This window comes from Schistocerca gregaria, chromosome 7 (genome assembly GCF_023897955.1).
Source record: "Schistocerca gregaria isolate iqSchGreg1 chromosome 7, iqSchGreg1.2, whole genome shotgun sequence".
In the NCBI taxonomy this organism is placed as follows: domain Eukaryota; kingdom Metazoa; phylum Arthropoda; class Insecta; order Orthoptera; family Acrididae; genus Schistocerca; species Schistocerca gregaria.
Genome location: NC_064926.1, coordinates 52404198 through 52425944, shown reverse-complemented (window position 1 = coordinate 52425944; position 21747 = coordinate 52404198). Strand labels below are relative to the sequence as shown.

Genomic DNA, 21747 nt, shown 5'->3' with positions numbered 1-21747 from the left:
TTTAGATTTTTAATATATTAACGAACGATTGCTCACTCGCTGCGATGTTGAAGGTTCTTAAAAAGGAAGATGGTGCGAGTTTTATATGCAGTGTTCATCGTATTCTCGAACCGGCCGTGTGTGGACCAGAGGAATCTTTTTCTGAACGGCGCGGGCACCCGCTACGCGCCCCCTCGGACATGCGTGCGCATGCGCAGAGCGACGCCATCCGCGGCCCCGCCACACCAGCTGGGCCGCAGTGCTGCCGCCGGGCGGCGGTGGCGGCCCGGGGAACCATCGCAGGCCGCCGGGTCCGGTCGGCCGCCCGAGCTGCACGCGTCGGTGCGCCCCGCCGTAGCCGCAGCGCCTTGCGAGCACGCACCGAGCCGCCGCCGCCGCCACCGCCGACGCCTCAGCGACGCCGGGGGCGCTGGTCGCAGCGCGACGAGACGGGGGCATGGGCGAGCGCCGCCCCCAGTAGCGAGAGCCGAGCCGGCATGGCGGCCGCGCTGCCGCCGATGCTGCTGCTGCTGCTGCTGCTGCACCATCCGGCCGCGGCGAACCCGGACGCCAAGCGTCTGTACGACGACCTGCTGTCCAACTACAACCGGCTCATCCGGCCCGTCAGCAACAACACGGACACGGTGCTCGTCAAGCTGGGCCTGCGCCTGTCGCAGCTCATCGACCTGGTAGGTACCCGGCGCCCGCCAGCCTGCCCGCCGCGGCGTCGCATCTGCCCGCCACACGAGCTGCTGCGTCAGCCCAGTCTCCAGCGGGGGCGGGGTGAGGCCGCAGGGCCGCCGCCAGCCCTTCAGCGCGGCCCTTTGTCGGCCCTGCATGCCAAATTAGCCGCCCAAACCCGCGGGCGGGAACACCTGTTAAACTCCGCTATTGTCGGTCAACTCCCCCGTGCAAATCCGTACACACACAGCGGCGGCGCCTAAGATGAAGGTAGTGTTGCCACTCTGTTCATAATGCACGCAGCTATACGGCGTCTTGCCAGTCTCACGCTTCATCTTCACCATCGGTCATTCCATTTCCTTATATTCCCATATTGTGTAGGCACTGTCTGTACAGCTCTTTCTCCAAATCAGTGACGTGTCTTCTGTTGTTAGATCGAAATAAACCTTCTATCACGACACGTAAAAACAGATTAAATGTAATTTTTCCCGTTTAGCCCAAACTGAAATTTTGTGTACAAATTTAGATACGTATAGTTCCGCGGTCTAAATTAGTTTCAGTATAATCGTTGTTGCAAGACATCTGGCCGCATTTAAAAAATATTAATTGCCAAGCCACTATTTGGGCATATAGCCCATCACCAGTGGCATCTGATAAAGAGGACATTCAAATTTATGTACACATATCAGATCTAGAACATAATTTTGCTTACATTGTCGAAGAAATACAAAAGACGACTTACATAAGGCGTACGTGTGCGTCAGATGTCGTGTGCGCTAATGCTTATGATGCTAACATTTATGTATGTCAGGAAATATGAGACAAATGCAGTGCACGTTCTACAGCAACATGCACTTTAACAAATGCTTTCAAGCTGCAGAGCACCCACCGTACAACACTTGCACAAATATAATTATTACACAGTTGTTACTGAGTTATATTGCATACACCGTCATTCTGATAAAAACTACATGAAACTCTTAGCACCGTCACGGTATCACACAGAACACTTCAAAGAAAGACGTATGTCTCAGAATTTTCAGAATATCCTCCAATGCCACTCCGTATTCTTGTCGGAGTGGCCAATACCTCATTACGTTTATAGAGGCACTAAAATGTTTATCCATTACAAAGAGCATTTTCCGCGGGATGTACAATACCGCTATACATCGGAATCTCACCCGTCAGTGTACCTGATCTGCTCTTGACGGACCTGAACAGACACGGACATTCCACGGCGATTTATGACAACATAATTGTTCAGAACAAAACTTATGCTAGGACATGTAGTAAATACCGATAAAGGCCGTGACTTAATAAGCCTCCGAAGTCTTCTTTTTATGTTCACATTTTTCTTTAATGAAACTAAACTACAAGAGTTTGTCTACCTCTGCAGAATAGTACTTTCCAGTTCTTGGAAGTTTACTGTACTCAGCAGATGCTGCCCTGCAGTAGCAACATATTTACCCATCTATATGTCACCGTTATTTCTTCAACATCGTTTGTGTTTTGTACTGCATTGTTGCCAACTTTTGAACTTCATGTCTCTCGTTTTCTGTCACCAAGTTTACTGAAATTATTTCAGACTACTTACGATGTGCTTGTACAACCATAAGATACTTAAAATGTATAAAAGTAAAGAAGAAACTGTTAACCAATTTCTCGTATCTCAGTAGCAGGTTTAAGTATGTTTCCTTACGTTGGGAACACAAGGAACCAATTACAAAATGTTTTTCTCTCAAGCCAGAAGTTCGTCTTCCATACACTGTTTTTTTCTGTCATTTCCTGAGTCTCCGCTAACATGCCATACTGTAAACAAAGACTGAGCACATTTTTCTGTAAAAAGACGCTCTGTCGAATTATTTTAAAAACGAAAAACACATCTGCGTAACACTCATAAAAAGCCAAATTCTAAGTTCTAAAATGTTTTTCGTTGGCTGTGTTCCACAGCTTTCATAAATTGTAGAAATTACATTATGTGATATGTAAAATACTGACTGACGAATCATCGTTAAGATTCATACTAATACACACTACCACAAATATATCTCGTTAACAAATGTGAGATGTTTGTCTTCATTCTCCATACACAAACAACAATGCATTTAGTAAAAATTTTAAACAAGTAAAAACAGACGAACTGAAAAAGAGATGAAATATAATATTAAAATAATGCAGCGTACTGGACGTGGGATAGTAGAAATAACACACTTTTGAAAGTGCTCATTATCATGGTAAAATGCAAGTTTCTGCTCACAATATTTATGCTGGAAAGAAACATTTAATTATGCACTGTCGAAAAGGACATGAGAGGACAACCGCAACAGAACAGAAACATGGATCCGTATAAAAACTTTTGAAATGACCTCAAAAAATGACTAAAAAGTTTCTTTATAAAATAAAAAACGGTCAAATTTTTTGTGAAATGAAATTAAGAAATGAAATATATTAGTGAAACCTTTGTCGCGCCTATGAATGATGCTCTAAATCATGTACAGCAAACTATGCATCGATCGAAAATTTCATGTTCAATGTTTCTCTTAGAATCTCAGAATTCAGATGAGTGCTAGACCATATTGTCTGGTAAATTATGTCTACTGGGCGGTAAGCTGCAGTGTGGAGGACTTGACATATTTATATCATTTATACCAAAAGCTTTGTCAAATTTATAATATTTTTTCAGTCTCAAAAATTTTCGAATAGAAAATCCTTGAGATATAGGGAAAGAAAATGTGCGGTCTGAATCGGAAACTAATTAGCTGGAGAGCATCATTCACGCACGAGCCAGGTATTATCCCAATATATTTTATTTCTTAGGTTTAAACAAATCATTTCCCAAAAACTTGACCGTTCCTTTTTTATTTATTTTTTGTATTTCATGTCGTGTACACGAAACTGTTCTCGAAATTTTTCTATGTACATCCTTGCGACTGACGAGCTGCGAGACTTCGGTTGTTCGCTTGCGTAATAAAATGAAACACCTGCAGCCCTCGTTTTGATGTTTTTTTTTTATTATATTATCATATTCGAGGCTGTTACAGTAGCTCTGTACACCATCTTCAGGCCTGCACTGACGTTAAAGGGTTGAATTCCAATCGTATATATGATCCCATCAGTGGTCAACATCTATGAACTGGCTTCCGTAGAATACTGTAAAAGCGATGTTCCGTCTGCAACCATCAACTACCTACTGAGTTCAACCAATCAGCGTCAGTTAAGGCCCGAAGCCGGTATGTAGAGTCGCTGAATGTGGTTACAGTGTAAAAAAATAACATCCAAACGACGGTGGCATATGTCGCATTTGTATTATGTGTTTTCTAAATGCGCTAAATGTAGTACTTGATACGAACGAAGCCATTTTAGAAATCAAACAACACGCAACGCAACACCTTATACGTAAAGTAACTGCACCTGTAAGACACGAACTTTCTGACTCCTCAATTGCTTTCTTGGCGTCTTCAGTTCTCTAAATGTTGTCAGCTTATTTCTTCGTTCAAAGGATGTCATTTTGGGGAACAAATATCACAGCAATGCAACTTTTTATGCGCAGAACCGGTAGACCTTAAAGGGAAAAAATTTTTGACACATCATTTAAATGGGCTAATGTGTTTCAGTTTTCCTTAGTTGGATTACTGTCAAACATTTAAACCCTTTTATGCAAAACTAGATCTCCCGACCGTCAATTTTGTAAACCATTTATCAGTTTTCCAGCCTTCGTTTGGCTATGAAAATTTGGACAGTTACTCATAGTGTAATTTTGCCTGAAATCACTAAGTTTTTCTTAATACACCGGATAATTTTCAAATAAGTAAATAGACCTCACATGGTTCAATTAGATTCCCCATTTGTCCACTCCACTCTTAGTTTGTCAATGAAAATTCGGATAGATGTCCTTTGTGTAATTTATAGGGAGTCATGTTTTCGGGTTAGTCAAACATTTGACCAACAGCTCTTAAAAATTGGAAAGCTTTGCGTTTAGATGTGTTTTTTTTATGTTGTAAGTGTGGCAGCCTTGCTCCAGTCTTCCCGCTTCGAGATATGGCAGAAAAATGTGTGAAGAAGTTTTTATGTTGTTTCATATTTCATATATCTAATTATGATGTCTGATCTATCCTGCACGTCAGTGAATTTTGACTTAAAAGCATCAAATAACATGCATCATAATTGCGAACTGATATAGAATTCTTTTGATAAGTGTCCGTAATAGAAAAGAAAGTAATTCAAAAATACTAACGTCAAAAAAGTAAAAGAACGTTTAAATTCATCGGTAAAAAGCCTATAATTTGATAGTTTCCTATACTAACTTTCTGAAGTCATTTTGTTTCAGTTCTGACCTACTGAAATAAAACTGTTTGTCTGCTACAGGATAGGCTCGACTTTTTCTATTGTTACCTCAGAGTCATTTCGTAAGCTGTATGTGGGAGAAAGTAGTATGCTTTCTAATACTCTGTAGAAGATACCTCTCACAATATTGACAGTAATACTTGCCGTGATGGATAACGCCTTTCTTGTGGCAGCGTGAGACATTCTCACACTGAGAACAGTTCATATTTCAGTTTTTTTTTTCTGTCTCGTCTTTTAATCATGCTTACTAAAAGGCCAATATTGACGTTTTTGTCACTTTTATTGTTGCAATTAGCCTGCGCTTGGCATCATAGTCTCCTACAACCATTTTACTGTTGTCTTTCCAGTTTAAATCGCTCCACATGTATATTCCGTCGTTGTTGCTGTTTCTTGTGATGATGGCAAAGGGATAATCAAGTAAGTAACGTCCCCCCCCCCCCACAATCCCCCAAAATCCCCAACCCAATCGTCCATTTCTGCGCAATACGTTTCACTTGTTTGAGTTCAGTGTGACTGCCTATTCGTGCATCAGGGGTCGATCCTCGTTACACTTTTAGGCATTTAGACTTCCTTATATACGAGACCATTTGCTCTAACGACGCCGTGGGCATTCCAAAATTATGTGCCTCAATGTGTTTAGAGTATGATCCAAAGGTTGAGCAAAAACTGAAGGAGCTGATAGACGAGTCGAAATACAGCGTCTTTGGAATATGAACTAATGGTCGAAGTAGTATTGAGCTACAGTAAAATTTTTAGAATATAAGGAACAACCAGGCGCACGCACCTTAATTTCAAACAAGACAATGTGCTCTTTACTTAACAATGATGTTCTTTGCTGAAGGTGCTCAAAATGGCGAACACCACGTGTAATACAATCATAATATATTCGTAGAAAGCGTTGGGGCTCTCTACCAAGTAGACGAGACATCAGGCGCTTCGTTCCCGATCCAACGCTTGCGATATGTGGCACTGAGTACATGACGTACTTGCACACCAGCCTGAGCAGTTCCTCCGTCAGGCTACATCCAGTTATAATGACGCATATCGGGTAGTGCTTCCTTCAACAGTTGCTGAACTTAAATCGCGAGTGCATTGTTTCGTTATTGTTTCTGCCGTTCTTAGACTTTCATTGACTCAGGATGACTTGCAGCACCATACGTTCCTGTTCCCATGTTGTCGCATTATGGTTCGTCTATCAGCTCTTGCAATTTTTCTGCAGTATTTGGAATCTCGTTGTATATATACGTGACAGTGACAGTGGTTAAGAGTTCCTTAAAGACGTGTACGAAGCTGCTGCACCATCAGAAGATTTCTCACTATTCGAAACATCACGTACTTCTCTATTTGCTAGGATGTTTGCTGTTTACCCAGAGAGCAATTCCAGTTTTCTGCTTGATTGTGTTTTGTTCACTAGCCGACAGTGGACAGAAGACTCAAATAAATACCGGATACCTACGAATACGGCATCAAGGATGGCGCTCGTGAATAAAAACTACAAATTCATGTTACCTTCCATTCAGAAGGCTGTTGCATGCAGCGACTGTTATATTGACTTGCAAACAATAGATTTCATTTATCAGTTGTTCTTTTATAAATTTTATTGGCAGGTCTAGATTTCAGCTAGAAACCAGCCATTCTCAATGCACTATCATTTTTGATCAATGCATGTAATGCCTTTTGGTCTGGCTTCATCCACAATTCATTGAACACTCAATGAATATACTCAATGACTACTTCATTGAATACTCAATGAACTGTGGATGGAACCCAACCAACATCCATTACATGCATTGATCAAAAATGATAGTGCATTGAGAATGGCTAGTTTCTAGCTAAATGCCAATAAAATTTTAAAGAAAGGACGACTTATAGCTGAAATCTATTATTTACAAGACGAAATTACAAATTACTGCTAGACAGGTGCAACTTGGTTTCGTTTTATGTTCGGACTCAAACAGTTATAACATCAGGTTCAAATATTATTTCTCTATTGGGCGGAGATTTTTATTTCAAATCCTGGAAAAATTCTCGGTTATGTCTAAACTACTCAGCTGACTACCTGCATATCTGCCAGAGTGTGTGTGTGCTTAGCTTTCGAGGGTAGCAGTTAATGAAATGCCATATCTATATCTATAATCCAAGCACAGCTGAGGAAAACTTACGGAAGAAAGTAACTTCCACTTGATGTTTCACTACCAACATAAGACTATACAACTTGGACCACACTTAAAATAACTGTTACTTTATGGCGCAGAAGGTAACTGAAAGAAGTAAACGCTAAGACGAACAGAAATGACACTTTTGCAAAGACAATAATCACGCTGAAGTCGCCGCCATTTCTGATGATCCCCTGGCCATTAGGGAAGATGCGACATGATTCTTCATAGATCGTGTAATCACCACGCACGGCATTACATGCTCTCCAATGTGTTCCCACGCCGCCCACAACGTTGCTAAGGAGTTCCTGTTGTACGTCGCTCTGGTACTCCATCAGCGTTGCTGACAAAAAGAACCCTCAATTGTTGAAACTAAATTAGTGATTTTTCAATTCAATAAACTTTACCAACAGCCGTACACTTTAAGATGTTTTATTTTATTTTAAAGGCTACCAGTTTCGGCAGTTCAACTGTTCACAACGACTGGGGTTCACGATATCGAGTTTTATGGCGCTGTACGATAAGTTCGTTGATTCGAAAAAGTGTACAGCTGCTGGTAAAGTTTATTGAATTGAAAAGTACGTACCAGCCGATTTCCCCTGGTCGTAATGGACCAACAGAGAAATAAGTCATTGCTTTACACTTTCGAGGAGAAACAAAAAACTGAATACTGTCATTTGTATTACTGCTACATTGCTGGAATTTTTCAGTAATGAAAGTGACTTCATTCCGCTTTTATTGAGAGAGAAATAATTGGAATATAATATTTCAATATTTAATGATTTCAACGTTTTTTGACTAATTTGGTTTGAACAGTTTACAAACATATTTTTTGCTTTTTTAGGATTTAATTGTATGAAAACTTCATAATACATTAGCAAGGTCTCACAAAATAGTACAAACTGTATTATTTTAATAGCGATAATGATGAACTGTTCTTCAGCTATAACTTCTGTCGATTACTGGCCAAGAAAGCACGTCTTCATACAATGATCTCTTTGTAGCAGGCACATATCCAATGACTTTATTCACATCTTGCATCCTCATCCTGGAAATAGGTATTTGGTATGTTGGGTAGGCCGTTGGAATGCCGTCCATTGATCCTGGAATTATGGGCTCATGTCTTTTTCTTAAATGGAAAGTGTGTCTTACTAATCCATCTATATACAGATTCGAAACACGCGCCCATTCGTCCCTGCATGTGTATTCAGGAAAACGTTCTTGCAAACCAGTTTCCTTTCACTTATAAGCATAATATGGTAAATAAACTTTGCATCCCTACAGTTTTCTCAACATTCTGGATCAGACTTCCGAGGACGCCTCTGCTTTACTTCCTTTGCTTCAATAAGGCACTGCAGATTTAAGTCCTGGGCAGGAAGATCAAGAAATCTTGCCAAAATTTTATTACGTTGCATTACGACAATGGAGTCATAACATTTCATTCAGCAGCTGAAAGGGAGTTAATAACATGAGACTGTCATTGCTGGTGATATTAGGATTACTTACGTCTATACAGTTTCCTACAGTTGTTCCAAGAAAGGCTGATATTCACCTGCAAGATTCTCTTACTGCTTTCCCTGGAACATAATCTCCTCTGTAATTTCGATAAGGCAGTCCTTTGGTACGAGCTATCTTTACCTTATTCCTTTCATAAATCTGCTCTACTGTTCTTCCTTTTTGGAGCCATAAAAATACAATCAACTGCCGCTCAGTCAACATAAAAAGTGACTGTTAGTGCCACAACAAAGGAGATGGATAATTTCATCAACAATGTGTAGTACTGGACGAAAACAGATTCTACGCGGGAACGAGCAGCATCTGTTAAAAATAAATAAGTCAGTAACTTATTATTTGGTTTCAACAACAAACAGCGCAGAGTGAACCATCTTTTCCCCCATTTGTTGGACCGTGACGTGTTTTATTTCAACACCAAACGATAGGCTGTACTCTAAAATGTACTATTCAGTGAAAAAACTAAAAATGAAAATTTTGACTTATTTGGTTTCAAGAATTTGCGATTCGCTGGATGTCCATTGTGCATATGGACATGCTGCAGTACGTCTCTCCAACAAACTCCATAAGTTCGTGACGGGATTTAAGTCAGGGGAAAGGACAGCTCCTCCACCCACGCTGTTCGAGGCTGTCGTGCTTTGGCACCCAAAAAACTGAGGGCAAGACCGAACGCACCACCAAAAAGAAAGCACAAGGGTACAGTGTACAGTATCACAGTGACGTAGATGGGTGAGTGTCCCGTGTTCGAAGATTTGGAAGTCAGTACTCCCATGCAGCTCTACGCCTACCCCAATCGTAGTATCTTGACCACCAAAACTGTCATCTTCGACAATGTTCCTGTTTCCGTTACATAACCCCATACGGCGAGATGTGGGAAAGCTTGTCAGTTCCGAAGCACTTTGCAATGCATACACTGTAGTCCGCGGTGATCAGACACCCTGTTAAAAGCCACATCCCATCTTTTGTAATGTGCAGGGGACCATATTGAATCTCAGTGACGTCAATTTAATTATTGTGTTGAATAAAAGTGTCATTTCTGTTCTTCTCACTGCGTATTTGTTTCAGGTACGGTGTACACTCAACAGTAGCTTTTCTTTCTACGTATGGTGGTGGTGGTTGTTGGGATGTTTAAGGGGGACTAAACAGCTAAGGTCATCAGTCCCCCTTTCTACGTATGGTCCGATAATCGCCGAACCCTGTTACTTGACATATGCGAAATTTACTTTCGTCTATACGGATATGTGCATGAATTACAGAACCCACCGCGTTTTTCCTGTCTATACGTTACGCCTAGTCTCGGGAACTACAGTAGTAACTGTAGGTATTTTGATAAGGTTTTCACTAATAGAGCTGTTTGTCAATAAAGTTTGTGTACGTAATTCATTGATAAGTTGTAAGATTGCGTTTATTTTGCCACAGAACTGTGTAAATTATTGATAGTAAAGTAAAAACAATATAAAGAATACAGATCGTAAACGACTGCAACGTGCGTAACGGCAGACAAAAATATTGTTTGAAACTTCCTGGCAGATGAAAGCTGTGTGCCGGACCGAGGCTCGAACTCGGAATCTTTGCCTTTCGTGGGCAAGTACTCTACCAACTGAGCTACCCAAGCACGACTCACGCCTCCTACCTTCCAAACTTTACAGAAGCTCTCCTGCGAACCTTGTAGAACTGGCAGAAGTAAAGCTGTGAGGAGGAGGCGTAAGTCGTGCTTGGGTAGCTCAGTTGGTAGAACACTTGCCCGCGAAAGGCAAAGGTCCCGAGTTCGAGTCTCGGTCCGGCACACAGTTTTAATCTGCCAGGAAGTTTCATATCAGAGCACACTCCTCCGCACAGTGAAAATCTCATTCTAAAAATATTGTTTGTTTTTTCCCAGCTTAGTGTATTGCCACACACATTCCGACAACTGATTAATGTGCTCAGTATTGGGTGTGACCACCTCTGGTAGCAATACAGGTCTCACGATGACGCGACATGCTGTGAATGTGTCATCAATCTCATGCTGAGGCAATAGCGCCCATTCTCCCGGCAGAACTGTTCGCAAGTCTTGAAGAGTGGCTGGTGGATGCTGGCATGACGCAATTTGTCTCCCTAGCGTCCTAAACGTGCTCCATGGGGTTCAAATCGGGAGAGCGGGCAGGCGACTCTATGCGTGTAATATCTTACAAGGAAACACCCGTTCTCTATGAGGTCGAGCATTATCGACCATCAACACGAATTCTGGGCACACAGCACCGCGCAACAACCGCAAAAGATGTCCCAAGAAGCTCCTCCCACACCGCTAGAGATCGTCGTCAGTATCGGTGTCTGTCCTCGAGAATCACTCTCCAGACCAAACTGAGGCTCATCTGTGAAAATAACATTGGTCCACTACTCGACTGTCCAGGTCACCTGTTGATGACTCCACTTCCGGCGTTCCCTTCTGCGAAGCCCCGCCAGAGGTACATATACATCAGGCCTCCGACAATAAAGGCCATTCTGTGGAAGCCTTCTGTACACTTTGCCGCGATACAGCACATCCAGTACTCCACTTGATGCTGTGAGTTCAGACGCCAGTTTCCTTGCAGTACAAAGGCGGTACCGTCGTGCCCTTGCAGCTAAATAACCGTCCTCTGTTTCTGATGCCACACGTAGTCCGTCCTGCCCTGGTCTTTGGGACACAGATTCGGTCTCTATAATATGTTGCCTCATCCAAGAAAGAAAAGAGCGGTTCACATTATGCCACCGAGCCACATTAGTTTGCGACTGCCCTGCTTCCTTTCTTTCTATGACACTGAACCGCAGAGGGTTCGGCAGGTATCTTCTCTGTGCCATACTGCACCTCCTGTGACAGCGATTGTGGTTGTGAAATTACCTGGCGAGCACTACCCGTTTGTTAGGTGCCTGACATCATTGTTGGCGTGGTTGTGCGTTGACCGGAACACCGTCTTCCGTTCAGATCACAATCGTACGAACATCCGTTGACAGTTTGTATGACTATATCGTGAATTAGACACAGGGCGGGGAAATAGTGACATATTGCTTTAATTTTGAACACCAGGGTGTTTTTCTCTGTTCGATATTTAATTGGCGTTTCTGGTGTAAATTCAAGAATATCAAGTGGAAACATGTTCAAGGAAATATGTGTTTTCATGGTGGTTCACAGTGTATTTAGCCCTTGATGAAATTTGTTGCAAGTAATATGTCTGTGCTTCCAACCAATAGCTCAATACGTAGTACAAATTCTACGAATAAGAACTTACTTAGGTCTAAAAAGGGATCTAGTATTCAGGGACACACATTTTAAATAAATTTCCAGCAAGCATCATGAATTTGGCTTCAGATGAAGCACTGTTCATACAAATTTGAAAGACTTTTTAGTAACTTCTTCTACTTTGTAGATGAATATACCAAGTTCAGTAAAAATGTCTGTTAAATTTGAGTTTTGACAGCACTTGCCCACAGCAGTCAAGATTACGTAGTTTAAATTTATTATAAGTGCGTAGCTATAGTTCACTCTGATAGTCTATTAATTCTGTAGAATTCAGTTTCAGTTTACTGAGCACGTTGTTGTTATGTATTCACGTATCTCGACAATCTTCTGCCAAATGGTTAGGGAAACGAGTATTATATTCAGACGTTCCAGGTTTTTTGTGTTACACTCTCTGATACGTTCCACGCGCAAGAATATCATCTCATTTCTGGGTTTATAGAAAAAAACTGAATGTACCAGGTGATAAAAAAGGCAGTATAAATTTCAAAACTGAATAAATCACGGAATAATGCAGATGGAGAGGTACACATGGCCACACATGCTTGAAATGACATGGGGTTTTATTAGAACAAAAAAAAAAAAAAAAAATACAAAACTTCAAAAAATGTCCGACAGATGGCGCTTCATCTGATCAGAATAGAAATAATTAGCATAACAAAGTAAGACAAAGCAAAAATGATGTTCTTTATTGGAAACGTCCACCATCATTCCTCAACAATAGCTGTAGTCGAGGAATAACGTTGTGAACAGCACTATAAAGCCTGTCGGGAGTTATGGTGAGGCATTAGCGTCTGATGTTGTCTATCAACACTCCTAGAGACGTCGGTCGATCACGATACACTTGTGACTTCAGGTAACCCTAAAGCCAATAAAATGGTTCAAATGGCTCTGACCACTATGGGACAACAGCTGTGGTCATCAGTCCCCTAGAACTTAGAACTACTTAAACCTAACTAACCTAAGGACATCACGCACATCCATGACCGAGGCAGGATTCGAACCTGCGGCCGTAGCAGTCGCGCGGTTCCGGACTGCGCGCCTAGAACCGCGAGGCCACTGCGGCCGGCCCCAAAGCTAATAATCGCACGTACTGAGGTCTGGGGACCTGGGAGGCCAAGGATGACGAAAGTGACGGCTGAGCACACGATCATCACCAAACGATAAACATCTGTCTAACATTTTGAGAACTTTGATTTTTTTTTTTGTTCTAATAAAACCCCCGTGTCACTCCCAGCATGTGTGTCAGTTTTTACGTCTCTATCGACATTATTCCGTGATTTTTTCAGTTTTCAAATTTACACTGAGTTTTTGATCACCCGGTAATCCTTGGAGTGGGATTTCGAGCAATAATGGGAATTATGTGGTGGTCAGCTGCGGATGAGAAAGTAAGTGGCGGAAAAAGGAGTAAACAATTGCCGAAAACCAGTGAGCAGTTGAGAATGACCCTAGTGTATGTTGGTGCTGCTAGGCTAGTGGTAAAACGGCGACATGGAAATTCGAAATGTCGATGGATCGAATCCCAGTCGGATGACCGAATTTTTAGTCTGCCTTACAACGTATCATTCACCTCTAAGTGATACGGTGATCCACCAGAAAGGTGTGGATCGAATTCCACGTCAAACTCTTGGTCTCCTTTGTCCTGTTGGATAACTGCATTAGGCATACGTAAGGTGCCGAGGAGGCGTCCTGTTGAATAACTTGCACGAGGCTATTTACCCATACCAAATTATTGTTACAGAAGTCTATACATATCATCCACTTATATCACAAACAAAATTCTTCCGCCGCGTTTTCCTGGCTGTACTTGAAGACTGACCTCAAAAACTGTGGTGCAGATTTTGATCCAACTTTTACGTATAGATGTACAGATACACGAGGAAGGTATGTGTACACTTTGTGATCAAAAGTATCGGGACACCCGTAAAAACATAAGTTATTCATGTTCGGTGCATTGTGCTGCCACCTACTGCCAGGTACTCCATATCAGCGACCTCAGTAGTCATTAGACATAGTGAGAAAGCAGAACGGGGCGCACCGCGGAACTCACGGACTTCGAATGTAGTCAGTTGGTAGGGTGTCACTTGTGTCATACATCTGTACTCGAGATTTCCACAGTCCTAAACGTCCGTAGGTCCAATGTTTCCGTTGTGATAGTGAAGTGGAAACGTGAAGGGACACGTACAGTACAAAAGCGTACAGGCCGACCACTTCTGCTTATTGACAGAGACCGCCGACAGCTGATGAGGGTCGTAATGTGTAATAGGCAGACATCTATCCACACCATCACATAGGAATTCCAAACTGCGTCAGGATCCACTGCAAGTACTAAGACAGTTAGGCAGGTGGTGAGAAAACTTGGATTTCATGGTCGAGCGGCTGCTCATAAGCCACACATCACCCCGTTACTTGCCAAACGATGCCTTGTTTGGTGTAAGGAGCGTAAACATTGGACGATTGAACCATGGAAAAATGTTGTGTGGAGTGACGAATCACGGTACACAATGTGGCGATCTGATGGCGAATTCCCGGCGAACGTCATCTGTCAGCGTGTGCAGTGCCAACATCAAATTTCGGAGGCGGTCGTGTGATGGTATGGTCGTATTTTTCATGGAGGGGGCTTCCAGCCGTTGTTGCGTGGCACTATCACAGCGCAGGCCTACATTGATGTTTTAAACACCTTGGTTCCCAATGTTGAAGAGGAATTTGGGGATGGTGGTTGCATCTTCCAACACGATCGACCACCTGTTCATAATGCATGGCATGTGGCGTCTTGGTTACACGACAATAACATCCCTGTAATTGACTGGCCTGCAGAGAGTCATGACCTGAATCCCATACGACACCTTTGGGATATTTTGGAACGCCAGGCCTCACCTCTCCTCAGTGCAGCACTCTGTGAAGAATGGGCTGCCATTCCCCAAGAAACGTTCCAGTACCTGACTGAACGTATACCTGCGAGAGTGGAAGCTGCCATCAAAGATAAGGGTGGGCCAACACCATATTGAATCCCAGCATTACGAACTCGTAAGTTATTTTCAGCCAGGTGTCCGGATACTTCTGATCACATAGTGTATATATTTTACCACCGCTACGTCAGAATTGTTGTCCAAACAAGCTGAGGCGAGTCGCCAGTGAACAATAAAAATATCTTTATTGCGAAATGAAAACAAAACATGATAATGCTTCTGGGTAATTTTATACACCGGACTGCTGTCTGGCTCTGCTTTCTACCTTGCTTGACCTATCCTTGACAAACTGCCTAGAAGGCAGCGGAGATGTTTACTGCGCAACCACCCGCCATTCTTCTACAGGGATCCTCCAGGACTGGTCCAGATCAGGTCTAATCTGTTTCGTGTGAGCATGTACTGTGTGACATTGTATTAGTCTGATTCCCGCGTCCTGGAGGGAAGTGGTCACTAGCTAGACGCGGTGTGCTCGTGCATTATCGTTTTGGAAAATGAAACAACAGCAAAATCTTTTACTACATGGCACGACAATCGTTTGGAGGGTCCTCTCCCAAATACTGCGGAGCCCGCAAACTACCGTCGACTGTGACATGTGGCGCCCGACCAAATAGCACCGTGCCGGCCCGAGACATGACTGATCCCCTCCCTGTTGCGTGGGAACAACAGCAATATTGTGGACTACACTCCACTGCGAATACCGCCACACAAATGGTGCGCTTGGCGGTAAAGAGAATGCGACGCCACGGTTTGCCCCGCAAACTTACCGAGTGCAGTTCGCTGTCCATGGTCTGTGACGACACAGCCTTACCAGGTACTTCCAAAAAGTCAGCGCGCAGTTCATTTAAACTCTTCTCTGGGCACATACCTACAGTTTTTAGGTAGAGGTCATTAGCTGGTTGTGTTAACCGTCAGCAATCAGTAAAGCCAAGTGTGACCTTTTTAAACGTAACTAGTCAAACAAACAAAAATATACAAGTTACAACAATTGAAGGGCTTATTTCAATAGTGGTGCAAGTCTATTTTTGTTGATTTTGAGGTATTGAGTCCTAAAGTTAAATGACGGCTGAAAAAATAAAAGTTCAAATGTGTGTCAAATCTTATTGGTCTTAAGCGTACACACTACTTAACCTAAATTATCCTAAGGACAAACACACACGCCCATGCCCGAGGCAGGACTCGGACCTCCGCCGGGACCAGCCTCATAGTCCACGACTGCAGCGTCTTAGGCCGCTCAGCTGAGTGCTGAAAAATCTGCAGTTGGGATACCAGATATATTCAAGCATATGGCTTCTTGCTAGAGATGAACCTTTCTTTCTGTTTGTTTGTACCATTAACGTCAGAAACATTATAGGCAGAAAAGTAGAGGTAATGGACTTGCACCACTACAGAAATAAGCCCTTCAATTAATCTTCGCAAGCATAACAAAAAACGAGCTCAAGTGTCTCAGACAGAAATAATTAGACAATACAGCAAGGGGAATAAGAGGAACTAATGTGGGAACAAAAAATATGCAGTTATTACTGTAATGGAATTCGCCTCATATACGTTCTTACATGCAATGCACATGTTTATGCAGTTTGCATAATCTAAAATAATCCTGAACGTTATTTCAACGGAAAAATCTGACCTCTGAACACAGACATAGAATATAGCATTTGTTCGAATATTTAATGAGAGTTCGTTAACATGCAGTGCGTTCTGCATTTGTCATCAGTCAGCTGTACGAGCACTTACCGAGAAATGCTAAAATATCACATTACGTATGTAAATATATGTAATATTAGTGGTGTAGTGAAAAGTTTCAGATATTTGCCAGTGATGGTGCAGTTAAACGGGGTATGTAATAATTTTGTGGTCTGTAGAAGAGTGTGAGTTTAAATAACCACTAAGTACACAAGGGATACAACACTGAATTCGCATTCGGGGGAAGGACGGTTCAATTCCGTGCCCGAACATCCTGATTTAAGTTTACCGTGATTTCCCTAAATCGTTTCAGGTAAATACCGGGATGGTTCCTGTGAAAGGGCACAACCGACTTCCTTCCTCATTCTTGCCTAATCCGTATAGGCCCGATTACCTCGCTATTTGGTGGCCTTTCCCGGATCAACGTAAGGGACAACGAAGAATTAAAAATATTGAAACCAGAGTTATTAATAATATGTCCTATTAGAAAAGAACTCCGTTTACAGAATATTCAGACTTATACTGAACCTCTACAATCAACATTGAAATTGAAACGGAGTGTGAAAGATCAAATTACGTTACTGTATCTACAAATATTGACATCAACGAGTCCAACTAACTTCTGCAGAATGTGAGGCGCTTTAGTAACTAGAATTATTATATTCAGCTGCATAGATGTTTCGATCCAACCAGGACACCCTAGTTGCACCGGTCCACAAAGAAACTAAGCTCCGCTTTCGACTACAATGCCAAATAATGGTACACGACTTACCGTGCCTGTGTGAAATTTGGAAACAACCTCGTCCTGCATAAATGCACCCAGTAGCATGTAACGACTGCAGTAGCAGATTTGTAGTAGCGTGATGTAGAACAGCAACCTACGACACTATGACGAAGCGTACTCAGAACCAGAACGAGCACCAGAAGTAAACGGAGCTCACGAGCAAATAGGGCATGCTCTATGCAGAGATCAGTACAAAAATCTCATTGCAAACCACCTGACTGGTCGCTGTAAACAAAGAAACCCCTTGAGACGCATTATGCATCCATCCAGGGATGCGTGCCTCTTTGGATAAGAGAGGACATCGTCAAGTTAACGCGCCAGTGAACGAGTTGTGGTGAAATAGGTCTCTGTTGAAGGTCATGGTGTGTTCTGTCAGGACAGCAGCTTTAAAGTGTAATGGGGTGTGTATGGGGTATGCAATTCGACAGGTCACATTTGGGTCCAACGCTTCGAGGTGTGTCAACAGACATAAGTATACAGAAGTCAGCCCTAAAGATTGACAAACATGTGCAATGCCCTACAGTATGAGTTACGTGAAGTGATCTACCAGTTGGAACAAACCTCTACATACACAAGAACACATAGATACGTGTAAAGTACATAAAAAGAAAACCACTGGAGATGTTTAGTATGGATATCCGAAATATGAGTGGCACACATAAATAAAACAATGAGGGTACATTCATATCTATATGACAGGCCTAAGGCATAAGATAATTAAAAAATAGGGTAAATGTATAGCTAATTTACTTACAGTAAAAATGGGTCCTATGTATTACCTAAAACTGGCATTAGCGAATAATACAGAGTTCATACAGTAATCGCAGTACTTGTTACTTTTGTCGTAACAATAATGAATGTGCGTCATTCAATTTTTGTGTGGATCACCAACAACAAAATTTCACAATGAGAACAAATGGGTCAAATGGCTCTGAGCACAATCGGACTTAACATCTGAGGTCATTAGTCCCCTAGGCTTAGAACTACCTAAACCTACGTAACCTAAGGACATCACACACATCCATGCCCGAGGCAGGATTCGAACCTGCAACCTTAGCAGCAGCGCGGTTCCAGACTGAGTATAACGAGTACATAGATCACTTAGTTAACATGTCGTTTTCAATTTAGCTTACCCTTGGTTTTATTTCTGTTTCTAATGTTCTCATTTTAAATTTGTTTGTTACTGCGGAGTGGCATGTCGCTGCAAACACAGAGCACCTGATTAATAGATCGTCCTGTAAAAATATGTATGCCCCCTAGGATTGACAACCAAACTTACGTTATCCGTGAGTACTAATCAGATCTCCGTCCGGTCAAATTGCTTTACAATTTCCGTGACTGCCAAAAATCACTTAAGATTGCCAGGACGGTTCCTTTATCTTCCCTGTCTCCATTAATCCGAGCTTCTGCTCCGTCTCTAATAACTACATTGACGATAGGGCGTTAAATAGTAATCTTTCTTTCTCTGGTGTAAGCTTACATGATGTAAGTTGGGTTGTCTCTCTATAAGGTGTGTGAAATATTTTCAGAGCCAGTTTTCTTTTGCCTACTGGTACTTTCCGAAAACCGTAGCCACCATGTAAAATGCTTCACGTACCTCTGCGAGACGATTCCTCATGTATAAGACGCGGAATTGAATGAAGGTATGTTTCTACATCTACATCTACATTGTTACTCTGAAATTCACACTTAAGTGCCTGTCATATGCTTCATCGAACCATTTTCATACTACTTCTCTACCATTCCGCTGTCGAATGGCGTGTGCGAAAACTGAACAGCTAAAGCTTTCTGTTCGAGCTCTGATTTCTCATATTTTATTATGATGATCATTTCTCCCTACGTAAGTGGGTGTCAACAAAATATTCGGAAGAGAAAGTTGGTGATTGAAATTTCGTAAATAGATCTCGCCGCAAAGAAAACCGTCTTTGTTTCAGTGACTGCCACCCCCACTTGCGTATCATGACAGCGACACTCTCACCCCTATTGCGCGATGACACGAAACGAGCTGTCCTTCTTTGCACTTTTTCGATGTCCTCCGTCAATCCTACCTGATAGTGATCCCACACTGCGCAGCAATATTCCATCGAGGACGGACAAGTGAAATGTAGGCTGCCTCTTGAGTGGGTTTGTTGCATCTTCTAAGTGTTCTGCCAACGAAGCGCGGTCTTTTCGCTTTCAAAATGGTTCAAATGGTTCTGAGAACCAGTCCGTAGAACTTAGAACTACTTAAACCTTGCTAACCTAAGGACATCACACTCATCCATGCCCGAGGCAAGATTCGAACCTGCGACCGTAGCGGTCGCGTGGTTCCAGACTGAAGTTTCGCCTTCCCCACAATATTATCTATGTGGTATTTTCAATTTAAGTCGCTCGTAATTGTAATTCCTAGGTATTTAGTCGAAATTACAGCCATCAGATGTGTGCGATTTATCGTACACCCAAAATTTATCGGATTTCTTTTACTACCTATGTGGATGACCTCGTACTTTGTATGTTTAGTGGCAATTGCCACTTTTCGCACCATACAGAAATTATCTCAACATCATTTTATAGTTGGAATTGATCGTCTGATAATTTTACTAGACGGCAAATTACAGCGTCATCTGCAAACAATCTAAGGGGACTGCTCATAATATCACCTAGATCATTTATGTAAATCAGGAACAGCAGAAGGCGTATGACACTACCTTGTGAAAAGCCAGCTATCACTTCTGTTCTACTCCATGATTTACCGTCCATCATTACGAACTGTGACCTCTCTGAGAGGGAATCACGAATCCAGTCACACAAATGAGACAATACTCTATATGCACGCAATTTGATGAATAGTCGCACGTTTTTGGACCTGTTATTCTAAATAGGATATTCAGTTCTAATTTTCAATCAAAATGAATACAAGGGACGCTCGAATATCAACTTGGGAATTGATTAATATAAGCGGTTCTCAAATGAAAACTAGACAGACGGAAAAAAGTAAATAAATTCTTTGTTATTTGAAATGTTATACCCGTAAGTGTGAATGCAATTATACCACTGTGAGACAAGACGGTCAATGCCTTTATGGGAAAATGTTTGCGGTTTTCTGTTGTATCTAGGTGACTGGGAAGTCCTTACATACCTTCCATCAGTCCCGACCTGTCCCCATGCTATTTCCATATTTTTGAAGCTGTGAAGGAGGACTTTCATCGCCGTCGATTTGCTTCGGACAAGGAGATGCACAGCTGGGTACCGTCATGGTTCCGTGGGAATCAGCAAACGTTTTTCCATGAAGGCATTGCCTCACAGTGGAATAAATACAAAAAACTGTTATGACGATGACTTTTGAAATAATATATGGGTTACTCGCTTCTTTGCCAACTGTCTCGCTTTTATATGACTGTCGCTATATGTACATTAAGAAAATCGTTGTTTGTACTGAAAAAAATTATTTTCTCTGCAGTTACATGATTTTCAGAGTTCCGTACCTCAACCTGTGAAAACGGAACTCTTACAGGATCTCTTTGTTGTCCGTCTGTCCGACTGTTGAAAACACTTTTTCTCAGGAATACGTAGACATATCAAGTTGAAATTTAGACCACGTGCTAAGGGCCACGGGTCCTTGGCAGTGCAAGATACTGAAGCTTCTAGGCCAATCTCATGAAACGATACGGTCGTTTACGTCACAAATTTTCTTACTCTCAAAATAACTGATCAAAACCTTTAGGGTACTTTCTGTTGGTTTGGAATCATTAAATTATGTAAGAAGCAGCCTCTCATTGATCAACTACAACAAAAAATCCTAAAATAGTTAATTTGTAAATAGTATATAACACGAATCTGACGTCAGTCTTATGTGTTTTAAGCCCCCCTTTCTCTTAGGAATAGATAAACGCATTAAATTGAAATTTATGTCAGAGTCTAAGGTCTATAGTACCTTGGCGGTGTAATAAATGGAAGTTTGTGGGTCAAAAGTACGGTCTTTTATGTTACATGTTTTGATGCTCGATAACTCCCTGATCAGAATCTATAGGGTACTTCTCGTTGAAGTAGAATCATCAGATTAGGTAATGAGCGCGGTTTGGGAAAACAAGTAAAGGAAACAAAATCAGAAAAGTGTTAATTTGTAAGTATATCCCACGAAAAAATATTTCTGTTGACATTTGTTTTGTAACGTTAACCTTGAAATTAAAACGTTCTCGAAAGTTTGGGAACTCCTGGGGCCGATATATTGTCAATATCAATTCCGATAACAGGCAAAAATGGTCTAGATTCTCGATTCCCAGAATGGATGAACTGTCTCCATACGTTATCAAGTGTGTAGGGAAACCTCAGGACTCGAGTCCTACCCACACCTTACCAATTCTACATCTACATCTACATGGATACTCTGCAAATCACATTCAAGTG

General features: G+C 42.0%; 1 protein-coding gene across 2 annotated transcripts in view; it reads left to right on the top strand.

The window, feature by feature from the left end:
- The first annotated feature begins 241 nt into the window (after positions 1-241).
- The window catches only part of LOC126281695 (acetylcholine receptor subunit alpha-L1), a 601659-nt gene continuing 580153 nt past the window's right edge, over positions 242-21747 (top strand). The window contains exon 1 of one of the 2 annotated variants that reach the window (XM_049980867.1): positions 242-668. In XM_049980867.1, the coding sequence (XP_049836824.1) occupies positions 477-668 (192 nt within the window). In that variant the 5' untranslated portion in view covers positions 242-476. Of the gene's footprint in view, positions 931-21747 lie in introns of both variants that reach the window. The other variant, XM_049980868.1, reaches the window with a different exon arrangement.